General features: G+C 59.0%; 1 protein-coding gene across 3 annotated transcripts in view; it reads left to right on the top strand.

Moving 5' to 3' along the window:
• Positions 1-15919, top strand: part of SDK2 (sidekick cell adhesion molecule 2) — a 258779-nt gene extending 242860 nt beyond the window's left edge. For all 3 annotated transcript variants that reach the window (XM_087854153.1, XM_087854152.1, XM_045814625.2), the window contains 2 exons: positions 1864-1990; positions 11790-15919. In XM_087854153.1, coding sequence (XP_087710279.1) covers positions 1864-1990; positions 11790-12143 — 481 coding nt within the window. In that variant the 3' untranslated portion in view covers positions 12144-15919. The remainder of the gene's footprint in view (positions 1-1863; positions 1991-11789) is intronic.
• Positions 15920-16319: the final 400 nt, after the last annotated feature.

A 16319-nucleotide genomic window follows, 5' to 3' on the forward strand; every position in this document is an offset into this window, starting at 1 on the left:
TCGTCCTCAAAGGGCAGCATCTGAGAATAGCCAACCAGGGAAGGTCCCGGCTGCTGGTGCCCCCGACTCCTGTTTCTTCCTGACTTCTGTCCTACCCTAGGTCCCCTCCCCCTGCCCCACTCCCTGGGGTGGGCTGGGCTGCCCATTTCCAAGGGCAAGGGCAGCTGCTGGGGCCCACCTGACCCTCCCGATGTGACCGGCAGTTTTATGCTCTGGGGAGCTCAGGAGAGCTCGGAGGGCTACAGCCCGGGAGTGCCTTGTCTGGCTGGCCTCAGCCCTATTAACATTCCCAGTTCATCGGAGGGGCACGCTGGCCAGGAGCCGCTCACAAAGCTTCTCTCTGTCTCGTCCTGGAGGGAAGAGGCGATGTGTGTGTTCACCGGGAGGACAGAGGGAGGGGGCACGCAGGCCGGCAGGCCCCACTCTCATCCCCCGCCAAAGCCAGCTTTGCAAAGAAAGAGCCATTTGAGGCCGAGGTGGGGGGCCCAGCAGGTCCACCGCAGCCCCGCCAGGCTGGCTCCGGGGCCCGGCCACATGGAACAAGGGGGTGTTTCACGGATGGCCTGGCCTCGCCTGCCTCTCACGCCCCCAGAATACACACACCGCGGCCCCCGCGTGTCCCCTACCCTGCTGTGGACACACACAAGTCCTGTTTGCCCCAAATCAGCCCCGGGCTCCGGGAGTCTGACCCAGCCCTGGTGACACCGTCAGCCCCCCACTCACCCTGCTTGTGGCCAAGACAGCCTGAGCCTGCCACCCCGTTTCCTCCCCCCTCCCAGCATCACGTATTTGCCCATCTCTTCTACACGAGGCTGCTGCCCATCTTGTTACGGTTTTATTTTTAAGTCGTTAAGGATGCAGCTTTGTTAGTTGGAATCAGATCAGTACAGATATCGTCCAAGAGGTTGGAGGTGGCAGGGAGGTTGCTTGTGACACACTCCCAGGCCTTGGGATTGTTCTCCGAACAGCATTTCATAGCAAAGCGCTGCTGGTCCCGGGTGGGGGCAGCTGGCGTTCAGAGCCATGGTTCCAGAGCCCCTCCCTAGAGCAGGCTCGGCAGACCTCAGGGTGCCAGGCCCCGGGCAGGGCCTCCCTTGAGCCCGGTCCCAAGGAAGCATGAATGAGGCAAGGTCATGAAAGACCCCAGCCACCTGCTCAGTGTCCCCAGGCGCCCGCCCGGCCCACTCAGCTCAGGGGGTTCCGGAAAGCACAGCCCGTGCCTCCAGCCTCCAGGCCCCCATGGCAGGTGGAGTGCTAAGGTCCCTTGTCCTGCATATTTGTGCCGGTGACACAGACCCAGGTCTCTGACTCAGTGGGAAATGCACTTTCTCCAAGGCTGATCTTCAAAGGGCAGGACTCGGGACCGAGTCTGGTCTCTGAGCAGATCTGGAGGGGGGAGGCAGTGGTTTCCCTTTTTCTCTTGACCCTTTGCATTAACCCTCTAAAGCACCCTTGGTGAGTTCAAGAATGACATGGGGGGGTCTGTCTGCAGCGCGGGCATGCAGGTCTTGCCTGGGATTCTGACTCAGGAGGTCTTGGGGCGGGGGGTCCTCAAAAAAGGCTTTGGAACATTCCCCGCCAAGTGATCCCAGTGCCTGAGGCCTTGAAACCATGAGTGGAGAATCCAGTGGGAAATGGGGTGCTGCCCCCCGTTTGCCTGAAGCTGATTTGGCTGAAGGTTGGTTCAGCTGAGCCTCTCCCACCCCTGGGGGGCCCCCAACCCAAGGCTACGCTGTCCAAGGCCCAGGCCCGTGGGGAGCAGACAGGGAGGAGGAACACAGGATGGAGGCACCGAGGATCAGTACCCTTCCAGGCCCCGCTGTGGGGGAGGCCCCCTCTTAGCCTCACCCCTCCTCCCTCTAGGTCGCCTCCCCGGCCCAGCCCAGGCAGCCTCCACTACTCCGACGAGGACGTCACCAAGTACAACGACCTCATCCCGGCAGAGAGCAGCAGCCTGACCGAGAAGCCCTCAGAAATCTCCGACTCTCAGGTGAGGGGCAGGAGGGCCAGGCGCCCTGCAGCGGGGACCAGAGCGGCCTCTTCCCAGAGTCTGGGCCTGCGCGGTGCCCCGTCACCTGGGCTTCCTCGCCTCCTGGCCTTTATGGGGTCCCAGGAAACTAGCTGGGAATCACATGTGGACCAGCCGTCCCCCACTAAGCTCTGCTCAGTTTGCTCCAGGGCTAATGGGGGCCCTATAACCGTGACCAGAGAAGACCCCCCGACAGCTCAGTCCTCTAGAGTGTCCGGAGTCTCCCCACAGGCTCCGGCCTGCGGAGGAGCTCGTGAAGCCAGGAGAGGAGGCCTGCACTGCCAGGGCTGAGCTTAGCTAGTTCGGTCGAACTGAGCTCCCGGAGCCCCAAGGACGGGGGGAGCAGTGCAGACGAGCGAGGCCTTAAGCTTTGGAGGCTCAGGCCTGAGTTTGAATCCCGGCTCTGCTGCCTGTGGGCCAGGGTGTCCCCGGTGGGTAGACAACCTCTTCGAGCCTGTTTCTCCATCCGTAGAACAGGCAGGGCCAGTACGAGGCTCTGCCGTGGGGCAGTGGGATTGCTGAGGTGAGGCCCAGAGAAGTTCAGCAAGCACACACAGCAACTGTCCGAGAGATGTCCGCTTCCGCATGAAGGAGGAGATGGTGCCTCTGGGAGGCAGAGCTTTGGAGAGGCTGCCATTAGGTGGGCCACACGGGGACACTGTCCCAGACAGTGGGGAGAGGGGGTTGAGCACATTCCAATGAAGTAACGTCATGGCCTCCCACCCAGCCCTCTTGGCCTTGGCCAAGCCTGGTGGTTGCCCAGGAGGGGGCCAAGAAAGGCCACCGCGTCCCACGCCCTAGACCTTTCTGCCCAGTCCTGGGAGAGGACAAGAGCGAAGGAATGCCAGCAGGGAGTGAGGCTGTCAGCCGGGTAGGGGGTGCCAGCGTGCCCAGGATCCGGTCGTGGGCCCGGTGGACCCAGGGCCTCTGGCTCAATACTGTTTTGTTCAGCTCCAGGGTTACTGGTGCGCTTGGCAGAGCCCGCAAGGATGGAGCTAACACCCCAGCTCAGACAGAGCTGGCGGGGACAGCGACCCCAACTTAGCCTGGCTAACACAGGGACTCACATGACTCAGGTTATGGCTTCTTGTTATAAGTATTTAACTCTTTGTGGCCATATGCGTCCTGGGACTTCCAAGGCCATGCGTCCCTGAAACATGGTTTTTCTTTCTTTTTCCCCAAAGAGGCCAATGAGCATTGGGGTTCTAGGCACTCAAGGGAAAATTCAGAGAAAGTAAAGGGCCTCCCTCTGCCCGTGGGGTTCTGACAGACGCTCCTTAAGCCACGCGCCTGTCTATGGAGAGCAGAGGCAGTGACCAGCGGTAGGGACTCCCTGTGCTGCTCTGATCAGCCCCTTCGACCTCCTGCACAGGGCCTTGCTCTTGCATGCTCACTGGCTGGGCACTGACCTTGCCAGGAGGGAGCCTTCTGAGTGCGGGAGATCCTGCCCAGATGTCCTCAGATGGCCTGTGGTCATCTCTACAGAGTCGGGAGGAAGCTCCTCCAGGACGCAGAGCTGGTCCCTGAGGCCAGGCCAGGACCCCCAGCCTTGAGGAAGTCACTGAGAGGGGAATCCTCGCCATCCGACTTCAGTCACCCCCAAGGCGGACAGAGTCCCTGGAATCCCCCACTTTGCCCCTAATGTCTTTTGTTCGAAACAAGCCCATCAACTGAATGCAGTTTCCATAGCAATCTGGAACCAGTCACCTAGGGGGAGCACATGCCCTGGGGAGGGGAGGCTTCCTGGTTCCAGAAGCCAGTTGTCACAGCAGAACTCCTCTTCCCTTTCAGGGGGCACAGTGGAGCCCTGCCCAGGCCTAGAGCTCCGCCTGCGGGCTTTGGGGTGGTTGGGGGTTTGACTTGGAGCTCGGTTGGGTTTCTTTATTTCAAGCCAAGTTCCATGAAGACAGAGACTTGTGACAGTCCTGAGGTCCGTCACCTCCCCACCGTCTGCGCACGTGGTGCATGGCATTCTGTAGGCTCTCATTAAAGCGTGGAAGGGTCGGTCGTGGGCGAAGCTAGTCAAGACCAAGCAGGTTAGCAGGAGAGAGAAACAAAGGTTCACGGTTGTCAAGCCATTCCTTCTGGGCCAAGGTCAGAAGGCACACTCTCAGAGAGGCTTGCTCTTCAAAGTAACTCTGATGGCCATGGTCACCAGCCCTGGGGGCCGCACTCACCGTCCCATGTGCCCCACTGCTTTATAATCACAGTGACCCTCTGAGCGGCCTTAGTGTCCTCTCTCGTACAGATGGGGAACTGAGGCTCGAGGAGCTTAACTGAGTCGGCTCAGGCCCGGGAGCCAAGAAGTGCCGAGGCAGACCCTGCCCACGGGCCCTTCTGACCCAGAGCCTAGCTTGGCTCCTCGGCCCTCCCCTGTCCTAAAGCCAGTAATGATGTCACCCTCGTGGCAGACCTTTCTGGAAAGGCCTTCGAACCAGCCAAAGAGACACTCTCGAGAAGAAGTAACTGTGGGGTTTTTTTGAAAGAAAAACAAAACAAACCTGAAGCCCGTCTTCAAAGGATAAAGACACACCCAGCAAGGGGCCGTAGGCATGAAGGTTGTCCCCAAGAAAGGTGCCCTGGGAGCTCTGCCCGCGGGTCGCTCAGGTGATCATCCCCACCCCCACAGAGGGCGGCTCTGAGCCGGGAGACGCTCATCAGAAAAGCGGCAGCACGGACTTGTGGCTGGTGGTGAGCGCTGGGCTTGAATCCCCGCCGCTCCCCTCACTGACTCTGGCACGGGGAGGGGTCCTTTGCAGCCCACCCCTGCTCTGCATGTGGCACCCTGTCCAACCGACTGTTCTAGAAGTCCACGACGGGGAATGGAGCCAGGCCCGTGTGGCACCAGGCTCGTCATGGGGGCCTGGGAGAAGGCAGTCAGGACCATTTGGGTCTGTTTGCTCTGGAATGGTTCTTGAAAACCGGGCAGTTGGCTTTAGGGCCGCTGCAGGTGAACTAGGGTCCCGGGGGCTGTTGCCAGAGCACCGTGCCAGAGGTGCACAGCTCAGGGGTCACTCGTCACCCATGTCACCCCGCGCCCAGTCCCAGGGCACCAGTATGCTGTGGCCTTATGACGTGTGCCATTGTTAAAATGTCGAATTGCTTCCATACCCTTTGGGAAAGAGCCACCACCCTGAGCCCCTGAGTGTCATTGACAGGACCCCAAGCAGACTGCTCTGTGGTTCTGCTATGACAGGCTTACACCCGGCTCCGCGAGCGGATGACGGGCCCCGGCTTTGGCCAGAGACCTTGCCTGTCTGCCTCAGGTTCAGCAGATCAAACTCTGTGTCTTAACAGCTAAGGAAGCCTGATGTCCGCATTTGTCCAGGGAAGTGAGGGCGACTCCGGGGGGGTGGGGAGGGGGGGCGCAGACTGACTGCTCCTCAACACTCGTTCCTTGAGCGTGGCCTCTAGGGACATAGAGATGATGGAGATGTGACCCTGCCTCCCATGGGCTCCTGGCGGGCTGGAGGGGACAGACTTAGAGACAGAGCCACTGGTCCCCCTCGGATGCCCTCGTTGAAAACACGAATAAGCAGATCCTGGTGCTCCTCTCTGGCCCCTGTGAGAAGTGGCACAGCGACAGGCCCGCGGCCGGCCGGCATGGAGAGTATCCGCCGTCGCGTCCTGCAGCGGGGGGCTCGTGGCGGATGCTCGGCAGCCCCTCCCCCCCACGGGATGGCGGCGTCCCCAGCATTTCAGCTGCTCTGGAGGGTGATGGCCTGACTTTTTGAAGAACCCCTCCCCCTAGGTCCTCTGAAAGCGAATTCTGCCTAGGCTGCCTGGGTTCTATTCCAAGGCAGACCACCCAAAACGGCTTCTTCAAAATCGGCAGAAATCTGCCCAGCCCTTTTCCTGTGATATGGTAATAAACAAAAGTCCACATTGCCGATAAACAAACACGCATGGTAAGATGTGAGCAAGGCCATAACGGGGCTGTGGGAAGCCTGGGGGGCGGGAGGGGAGGTGGGCTGTCCCCAGAGGGGTGCTGGTGAAGGGGGTTCCAGGCAGGGGGACCCACAAAGGCTGAGGTTGGAAGAGCCCATGGTTTGTTTGATGCAACTTCTAAATACGAAGTATGGCTGCATTCCAAGGTCATTTTCAAAGTAAGAGCCCAAGTATGGGAGAAAAATTACATAGCACACAAGTAAATCTCAGTGGAAAAGGAATTCCCGGCCAATGGCACACCTCTTCTCATAAATATTCAGCCTTTGTGATTTCCTGGGAAGCTCACTGTAATGAAATTAAGCCCATGTGGAAAAGTAAGAAAATACACCGCACAAATTCGGTTTTATTGAACACCCGGTCGTAAGGGTGAACATTTATGGAGTGGCCAGAAATGACCCTAAGGATTGTCCAAGGATGGTAGCACTGGACCCTCGGAGCGCTCTGCGAAGCCTGGTGGGGTTGTCTGTGGGAGTCAGAGAGCCTCGGACGACGAGGCTAGGCCCACCCACCGTAGCCCCCTACGCCTCTACTGTGTGCCATGCTCGGATCGGGCCCTGGGCAGCACCTGGCTGTGTTTTGGCCTCCCTGGAACCTGTTCATTCCTTTCTCGGTGCATTTATTCCACAACTGTTTTTTCTGCACCCGCTAGCTACGCAGTCCCAGGCACGGTGGGCACACGGCGGCTCCGGTAGCGAGCAGGACCGGCTCTTGCGAATGTTGCATGATGGTGTGTTAGGGCCCATTAGGGAAGACCACATGTTTCAAATAACCGCGTGTTTTCATTTCTCATTAAAATTTTATGACACCACGGTATCTAACTTCAGGAGGAAAATGGGGAGCAAAAGGCTTCCTGTTTCTCGTGGTGCAGGGACAGAAAACCCTGTGAGGAATCTTGGGGGAAGGTCACGGGGGGCTACCTGGAGGAGGTGGCATTTCAGCTGGGCGTCCAGGTGTGAACAGGACTGGGTCATTCATCGAAGGGAGCAGTAAGGGTTTATAGGTTTGCATTTGGCTGAGTGGTTCTGTCAGCCCCTCCCTCTGAGTGTCTGAGGGTCTGGTTTTTTGTCCGTGTTTGCGTCTTATCCACTGAGTTGGGCCATGAGTCTAAGAGATTCACTGAGGCCCATCTCCTGCTTCTCCTGAGGCTGACCCGTACAGACCGAGGAAGCCCGAGCTTGTGCCACACTAGAAACACACGGGCAGGGCAGAGGGAGTCCGGGAGCAAGGAGGTGAAGCTACCCGTTGGGCCCCGGGCTGTATATGTTCTCATTTACAATCTAACCGCCCCATCATGCCAGTGACAGGAGCCCCGGTTAACAGTCGGGAAACTGAGGCTCAGAGAAGTCCCGCAGTGGGCCCTTGATCACAGAGCTAGAAGTGCAGGCAGTGGGGATTCAGATCTGGGTCTGGCCGGCTCCGAGGGCTGTTTCTGCAGCAGCCTGGCCTCACGCAGATGCCTGGCACAGAAAGGAGATTGAAGGAGGCAGAGGTCTTCACTGACCCCAGTACCCTCCCCCATCCCTCCCCCATGCCCTCCCATGAGGCCCCCAGACACAGGCATGTCTAACAGCGGGATGGGGGGGACACACATTGACTGTCGCTTCACCTGTGAGGGCACAGGTGACCTTGTGTCTCAGCTGACACTTTTTAAAGATTTATTTATTTATTTGAGGGAGGCTGGGAGACGAAGACTCCCCGCTGAGTGGGGAGCCCAACACGGGGCTCAATCCCAGGACCCTGGGATCATGACCTGAGCCGAAGGCAGATGCTCAACTGACTCAGCCAGCCAGGTGCCCCTGAGCTGCCACTTTTAAAAGGACGTTCTTGGGAGGAGATTTCTAGCTGTTGTAGTGCAGGAAGCCCAGATCCTTGACAAAATTATGCGTAAAGGGGGCTTCCAGGGAGGGAGACACCAGCACATCCTCGCCCCGCCTCTAAAGCCCAGGAGAGGCCCACTGGCTCAAGGGGAAGTGTGTCCAAGGGACCGAGGCGAGCCTGGCCTCTCCGCCTAGACCCATGCAGAGAGCCCCTGGGCCACAGATGAGGGAGGGGCTCTAGCTTCCAGCCTCCAAAGGAGCCCGTACAGGGCACCTCCTGTCATCTGGGGCAGCACATTCCTGCCAGACCTCGGGAGCCTCAAGGAGATGAGGGCACCCTTCCTGGGCCCCGGGTCCCATGCCCATCGCCTCCTGAGTCTGGTGCAGGACCCCCCCCCCCCCCCCCGCCCGCGCTGGCAGCCGCAGGAGAGCAAGAGGCTCTCCTTTGCCCCCCCCCACTCTTTTGTTGCAAGCTCTTGTCCGGGTCCCCCCTCCCACTGGCCCCCTCCCTGCTCTCCTTCCCAGGCCCCCGGTAATTGCTGAGTGAGTGGCTTTGAGGAGCTGTTAAGAGGCCCGGAGCTGGAGCAGTGGCCTGATTGCCTGGCGGCCTGGCGAGACTGCCCATGAAAGGTCCCCTTTGTGCTGGGTCGGTTACTGGGAAGCTGCATTCAATTACCGAGGCCCGCGTGAGAGTTGAAAGCAGGAATGGGCGCCCCGGGTCCCCCCTCGCTGGCTTTCTTCCCTTCTCACCCCACCCCCATGCAGAAAAGAAACAGATGTTCAAGGAGGTGGAGGCAGAGCCCCCCTGCCTCGGGCTTGGGAGAGCTGGGGGTGGGGCAGGCCCACCTCTAACCCCCTGCTCCTCCCGCTGCAGCTCTGCCTCCGTTGGCTCCCAGCTCTTGCTTCCGTGGCTTTTCCGTGCCCATCAGGAATGCCGCCCCATGGGGTCCCGCACATAGTAGGTGCTCAGCAGTTGGTAGCCGTCAGATCGTGATGATGCACATGAATGGGCTTTGGGTCTGGGCCCCCCAGGGGGTCAGAGAAGCCCATCCCCACTCTAGTGATGCTTTATTTTGGGGGGCAGGAGGTGAACATTCTTCCCCTTTCCCAGCCGCCTGAACACTGAGCCACCCTCCCTGACCCCGGCTCCTTCTGACCCCTCCTGGGGGGCTTCCAGGCCTTTTTCACCCCATGAACTGCAGGCATCTACCCATTTTACAGACAGGGATACTGAGGCTGGGAGAGGCCAGGTGATGGGTCCAAACTTAACCTAGCTAGCAAGCGACAGAATCTGAACTTGGCCACACCACAGTCACCTCCTAGATACTTACTCACTCTGGGATGGGGCCATGGGGACGGGGACTCCCTTGTGGGCCTGGCCGAAGTTCTAGAACCGCCAGCAACGATGCTAGCAACTGATCAGGCCAGTTGGTGGGGAGGCCCGTCTGGAAAGACCCAACCCATAGGCAGAACTGTAGGGTGGCCCTCTCCCACCCCCCACACTTAAAGACCCTCGCTGCTCCTGGACCAGTCCCCCCACCCCCGCCAGCCCCCTGCCTCATGGCATCTACCACAACCTGCTCAGATTTCTCCTGCCCCTGGGCCGCCACCGCGCTGCCCCAGGCATCAGGTGCCCAGCTCTCAGCCCCCTCCCCACTCTTGGCATATGGAGCTCCTGTCTGTACGGGCCCCTTTGTTCCCTCCTGGGCCGGCAGCTGGGCAGTAGGCAAAGAAAGGGGCTCACATTGTGCTGTTCTGCGTCATGGGGAGAGCGAGGGACTTTCCATTGTCTCTGGCAGCCAGTTCTGCTGCCAAGAGGACTGAGGTCCTGGGAGGGGGTGCAGGGTGGTGGTAAGGAGAGCAGCCAGGACTGTGGAGGGGTGAGGCGGAGGGGGGGTGTCAGACAACAGAAATTTGCAGATGGAAGAGGGAGTATGTAGTCCCCGCCGGGAGGGTAGAAGGGCTCTCTCAGTCCATCTCCAGACAGGAGGGGGTCATTCAGAGCATGTGTGGGCTTTGGAAAATCAGGCAGATCCGAGGCCCCCCGCTCTTCGTGTCTCGGGGTGAACCTCACCCTCTCCGCACTGGTGTTCTCAGTACCCACAGAGCGGTCGCAGCCACAACACGGAGGTGTGGAAGGTCACTAAGGCTCCGACCCCCTGGCAGAGGGCCTGCTCCCCCAGCTGGCAGCTGGAATTCTCCACCTTGTAGCTTTCTCCAGAGGGGCTGGTGCCCTACTGGACTTCGGGCTCCCGAGGGCAGGTGCACCTTGCACTCCCCGTAGCTCAGACCCCTTGCAGCAAGGTCAGCAGCTCTCCGCTTGCTGTCCCTGTCAAGCAGGACACAGTTGATCATCCCAAACGCGTTCGCATTGGGCTCACTGGGTTTTCTTGCTGCGGTTTTTATCCAAAGTAGGTTGATCAAATTTACTGCCTCTGCGTATTCGGGCCGGGACGTGGTAACCTGAGTGAGGCCTTCGGAGCTGCGTTTCCCTGAGAGCGTCCTGTTCACTCAAATCAGAGCATGTCTCTTCCAGAGCATTCTAAGGGTGTTCCATCTGTCCTCTTCTTGGTTCTCAAAACAGTGCTGGGCGCAGGGTGTGGGGGAGGGGCGCACGGTATTTTTAGCTCCACAATTCAGATCCGAACCAACGCGCGAGTGAGCGAGTGCTGTTTTCCTTCCCAGCCCAGCCTGACTCTCGTCTCCTGCTGATCCCCCCCTAGGCAGACACAGCAATGGTGGGACACCGAAGAAGCGACAGTTTTAGGAATAATTTAATATTTTGCGTTTAGGGGGGAAAGCCACAGGGCCGTCATCGTGTGAAGTTCGGACCTTCTGTTGATATTTTTCTCATGCTCGTCTTATGGATCACACGTGGCTGGGCACCAGCCTCCGTTCGGTGCCAGGAGCCACGGCAGGTCTGGCCCTGGCTTCGTCCCCAGTCACGCCGTCAGTCAGAGGTTAGGCTAAGGTTGGAACTCAGTGTATCACGCATGAATGTCTGTTCCAAAATGTAGGTTTTTGTTACCATCCGGGTATGACTGCCCTTGGAAAATCGAATTATTCAGTTCCGGAGAAGAGGGGACACACCACCCCATGCAGGGCCATGTCAGGGAAGCACCAGGGTCCCCAGGAGGCAGAGGGAGCAGGAGGGACACGTGGGCAGGAGCCTTCATTGTGGGGGCAGGCTTGGGCTCGCTCGAATAAACTCAGTGGGCTCTGGGGTAGAGGGGCTGTCCCTAGTCGTCTGGTAGCTGGCCCTGGAGTGACGAGGGACAGGGGAGAGTGAGGCAGTGTGACAGGAAAAGGCATCGCGAGCTGCGAGGATTGATCGACCGGCCCCGGGAGCCCATCGCCTCTCCAGAGTGGGCAAGCCCCCCCGATGTCAGAGCATCAGAAATACAGCAGATGGAAAGGCAGGATGAACTCACTCTCGAAAACATTATGCTAAGTGAAAGAAGCCAGACCCCCAAGCCACATACCGTATGAAATGCCCAGAGTACGTAGACCCACAGACATAGAAGCGGGTCGGGGGTCACCGCAGTGGGGGCGGGGGAGGAACGGGGAATGACCGCCGGTGCGTACAGGCTGATGGAACGGTTCTGGAACCACCCAGAGCGGTGGTTGCACAACATTGTGGGTGGACTAAAAGCCGCTGCCCCTTAGCTCTAAAACGGTTAACTTTATATTCTATGAATTTCCCCTCAATTAAAAAAAAAAAGGATTAGAACTCAGGCCTTCTGAGTTCGGATTCACGTCAGGGGCCTGCAGGCCATATGCCAGCCCCACGGCAGACACTTCATCCCCACGATCTGCTCCGAAGGCCGGGAGGTGGGCACGACCGGGCGCCAGGCCCCCTTGGCCGTGAGGGGGTAGGCAGTGGCCCCCGTCTAGGGCTCGGGAGGTTCAGACCCGGGCACCTGCTGCCTTCCAGCCCTGAGCACGCTGACTTGGCCCCTTGGGGCCCCTGACTCCCCGATTCTCTGTCCTCGCAGGGAAGCGACAGTGAGTACGAGGCCGACCCGACCCACCAGAAGGCCCACTCCTTCGTCAACCACTACATCAGCGACCCCACGTACTACAACTCGTGGCGGCGGCAGCAGAAGGGGATCTCGCGGGCCCCGGCGTACAGCTACACGGAGAGCGACTCGGGCGAGCCGGACCACGCCACCGGGGCCAACAGCAGCAGCGCCCAGCAGGGCAGCCTCTTCCGGCCCAAGGCCAGTCGGACCCCAACGCCCCAGAACCCCCCGAACCCCCCGAGTCAGCAGAGCACCCTCTACCGCCCCCCCAGCAGCCTCACCCCCGGCTCCCGGGCTCCGATAGCAGGATTTTCCTCGTTTGTGTGACGTCGGAAGGGGGAAAAGGAAGAAAAGGAACGGCACTAAACTCCCCATCCGCCCCTCCCCGCACTGCCTGCCAGAAAACAAAAACACCAAGAAACCAAGTCAACTTTTCACCTCCTGAGTTTATTTTTCCAGAGATTCCAGGGCCAGCAAAGCCGGTGTTGAGGAGGAGAAGGAAGCCATGAGGGAGGCCGGGTGTGGCCTACGGTTGGTCGGCTCCAGATTGTGGGGTCCACTGCTCCCTTTGCGGACTGTGCAAAGAGTCAGGGCTGCAGTGGCCGGGCCTGAGAGAGGTGGGGGGCAGCGAGAAAGCTGAGGCCTAGAGAGCTGTAAGGCAGCGTGCTGAGGGGACGAGAAGCTTCTGGAAGTCCCGATGGCTGCCCCTTCCACGTGTGCTGGGGCCCTGGGCCCACTGCTGGCTGCAGATGTGCAAGGCTGGTGGGCAAGGCTGAGCATCCCTGGGGGGCAAAGGTCACCTCCTTTGCACCCGCTCACCGCTCCCCGTGCATCACCGGCAGGCCTTGGACGGACGGATGGCCCGGCCCCCTGGCCTGCTCTTCACACTCCACTGTCCCCTCCCTGGCTCAACGTCTCCACCAAGCATGTGGTTTATTTAGAAAAAGGAAAATAAGGAAGGGGTGAGAGTCTGCCTAGCTAGCTCTTTGTTCTTACACACTCTTTTTATGGTGAATCCAAGGCAGGGGGCCCTGGGGAGGCGGGGCGAGGCCCCCACAGCACCGCTGAGCCCAGCCATGGCTTTACTTGAATTCACTTTCCCGAGCACAGACCAGGAGACGTGAACCCCGGGGGCAGAGGTGCAGGAACTGGCCAGGCACCACTGGGATAACTGGGCCCTAAGGCCCGAAATCAGAGCATAAGAAGTCTGCCTTCTCTCCTTCTTCCCTCCTGAAAGGAAGCTGCCTAGACAAGGAAGTTGAGTGAGCACAGGACTGGGGAGCTAGGCAGGGTGAGGGATGGCCATCTGGGCAGGCACACCCCTGTGCCTGGAGAGACCCCTTCCTCCTGAGACACACACACAGGTCCCCCATGCACTTGCAAGGAGAAAGGTCTAGAGATCCTCTCCAAGACAAATCCCTTTGGATCCTAGCCAAACGGGACATTCACTCCCAGGTGTGTGGTCCCTCTCCCTCTCAACCCAGACTGATCCACGCCTAAAACATGCCCCCCACCCCCGCCAAGCCCAGAGGGGTGGGCCAAGCCCCTGGTCTAGAACCCAGAGCTCCCAGAACTTACCCGGTCGGCCCAGCACCCGGTTTACAAAGAGTCAAAGACCCAACCCCGCAGTCATGTGTTCCCGGCTCTGCTCAGCCTCGCTCGCCAGGGCTCGGAGCGAGGAGGGCTCCGTCCAAACTGGACACAGACGCTGAGGTGGACAGCCAGGCAGGTCAGATGGGACCAAGGAGCAGAACAGCTGGCGGGAAGCAAGGCTTTTACAAACACAATCTGCTCCAAGGAATGTTCTTTAAAAAAAGCCACTTGTGGAGGCCTGAACCTTCCCTTCAGCCCCCTGATGTAGGGATTGAGGGTCGAATTCCCCGAGTGCCCCTGGCCAGCCCAGCCACCCATCCCTCCCCAAGTTTGGGTGGATGGCCACCTCCGGGAGAGGAGAGGGCCCTGCAGGGACCTGTTCAGTTCATCGTGGGACCCCCTTCGTGGCACAGGGCTCTCTGGGGTTGCCGCACACAGGCCCCATCTCAAGGTGAGGGCAACAGTTAGGGGAGGCTTGGGGGGGTGTTGGGGAGCAAGCCAAGGAAAGTAGCATGTGCACCCAGCCCCACGGGCCGCTTCAGCTGAGGGGGGTGGGAGCTGGGTCAGGGGCCTGAGGGATGGGCACACCTCCCCACGTCCTCAGCCCCTTGGGAGTGCTGGCAGAGGTCTCTGCCACCGGGGCCCAGACATCGGCTTCTCCGCAAGGGGCTCTAGGGACGGAAGCGCACTGGCCCCGGCCATGAGGCCACAGGCCCAAGTTCTGCCCGGTGCACAGCTGGTGTCTCCATGGTAGCACGTCTGCCGGCGTGTGATCTGCTTCTTCCTCCTTCTCATCTCATCTTTTTTTAACAGCCTCATCCTTTTCCTTATCTGCTGTGTGTTAGCCATTTATGGAAGTTCCCAGTTTGCATTGGGGAATGAATTGAGCCCAGCCCAGGGAGGGCTCTGGGTGTGGCAGGGGAGGGGGACGCCGGACGAGTGAAGCCGTGTGTGCGCACGTGTGTGCACTGCACACGAGGCCAGATTTCCTTTGCCTTTCATGGATCGCCTGGGGCACTGAGATGTGCACCCTGCCCCTCCCCACACGCTCCTCGACACCCACGCTGACACACCCATGCGCACTGGGCACGGTGCCCATGCACGCCTGGGCTCACGCACATGCACGTATGCACAGAACACACATCCGGGTGTGTGTTCGCCAAGAGGCATGCGATTCCTTCTGATGGCCGGAGCTGTCTGTCCCCTGGGAGGCCCGGGCAGCCAGGGTCCCCTCCCACCGGAAGGCAGCTGGGATCTGTTGTCTCAGGGGCGAGGACACTGCGCAAGCCGGGAGGCAGGCGGGGCCCAAGGTGAAAGTCCAGCCCTTAATCCGCATCCACCCTCCTGAAATGTCTCCCTGCCGCCCCAGCCGCATCTGGAAGCCCAGGTCTCTAGCCGTGGAGCTCTAGATTCCTTAGAGGACACCTCTGCCCTCGTTTACATATCTGCTGGGGCAGTGGAGGCTCCCGACCCCCCAGCCAGACCCCCGGCCGCATTAGAAGGATGTGCCGGGCACTGCCCATGGATAACAGGGAACCTCCCTGACCTTGGGTTTCCTGGGCCGATGATGCCGGAGCCCCCGTCTGCGGGACCACCTGAAGCAGGTTCACAGCAGGACGCCTCCGTGTCCTTTGGCTCTGCTCCCATCCTGCCCTGGGGAAATCTGGTGTGGCCCCTGGCAACCCGCGCCTGGCACCCCAGCGCTGCCCTTCCCCCTCGCGGCCACGCCTCCAGTGTGCACAGCGGCTCGGCACCCAGACTGCCAAGACGAACCAAAAAGCGGCTCTGGTTCCAGAAGCACTTTTCTCCCAGGGCCCCAGGGAGCTTGCAAACCCAGGCTGCCTGTCCCGTCCCCTCACCTGACACTGCCGTGACTCAGAAGAAACAAGGACACTTCTGGCTGCCCTGCCCAGAGCACCGCTGCCTCGAGGCCTTCTGTCTCTGCCCACACCTCCCTGGGCAGAGTTTTTAAAGGTGCCAGAGCCTCCCAGAGCCCACTCTGGGCAGGGGCTCCCCTCACCTTCCCATGGTGCACATGGTGTGAGGGGCCAGAGGACAGGAAGGGAGGGACCCCCTCCCCCCACCCCGAGCAGCAGCCGCCCGATCCGAGTGCCTCTGTATGGTCCTGCCCGGTGGCAAACCTGGCCACCACCTGGAGCACAGATGCCCTCTCTTGGGACCACCCCCCTTCTCTTTGTTTCCGTGAGAATAACCAAAAGCATTCAAATGTGTTACCTTTCTTTACACACATAGACTCCAAAAACAAAAACCAACACAAATCTTTATTTTTTGATTTAAAAGATATAATGAAAAATTATGGGGAGAGTATTCATTGTGGCAGGTGTCTATCTGTAAGAAAAAAATATATATCTATATGTCATATAGCTTGTTAGCGGGTTTATTTTTTAAATGAAAGGTAAGAAAGAAATTGATTTGAAATATATACCACGAGATGTCCCATGGCCTGTCAAACTTGTCAGTATTTTATAAATAAACTTTTTTTTTTTGAAGTTCTGAATCTACATTTATTCTCCTCCCTGGAAGATAAGTGGGGACTGCTACCCTCGTATCATGCTGAAGCAATCTTCTCCTCCAGCATCCATTGTTAGCCAGGCTGTGTTTTTGCAGCGACAAGGGTCCCACTTACTTGCCTTCTTAATTCATAGGTGAGTGGACGTCCATGCCTTCAAATGAAGTGAGCTATTTTATTTATTTTACGCTTTTAGGATAAGAGCCCCTCAGATTACAACAAATTAGAGGCAAAATGGCAATGATTCATAATGATAGCTAATACCTGTGTGCCGTTCACCCTCGGCCAGACGCTGTTCTTACCACTTTACATTGATTAACTCGGGGAGTCCTGTGACAACGCCTTCAGGCGGGAAACGGGATCAGAGAGAATTTAAAGTG

Source organism: Ursus americanus, chromosome 23, assembly GCF_024610735.1.
Source record: "Ursus americanus isolate L20-20 chromosome 23, mUrsAme1.1.p, whole genome shotgun sequence".
Taxonomy (NCBI): domain Eukaryota; kingdom Metazoa; phylum Chordata; class Mammalia; order Carnivora; family Ursidae; genus Ursus; species Ursus americanus.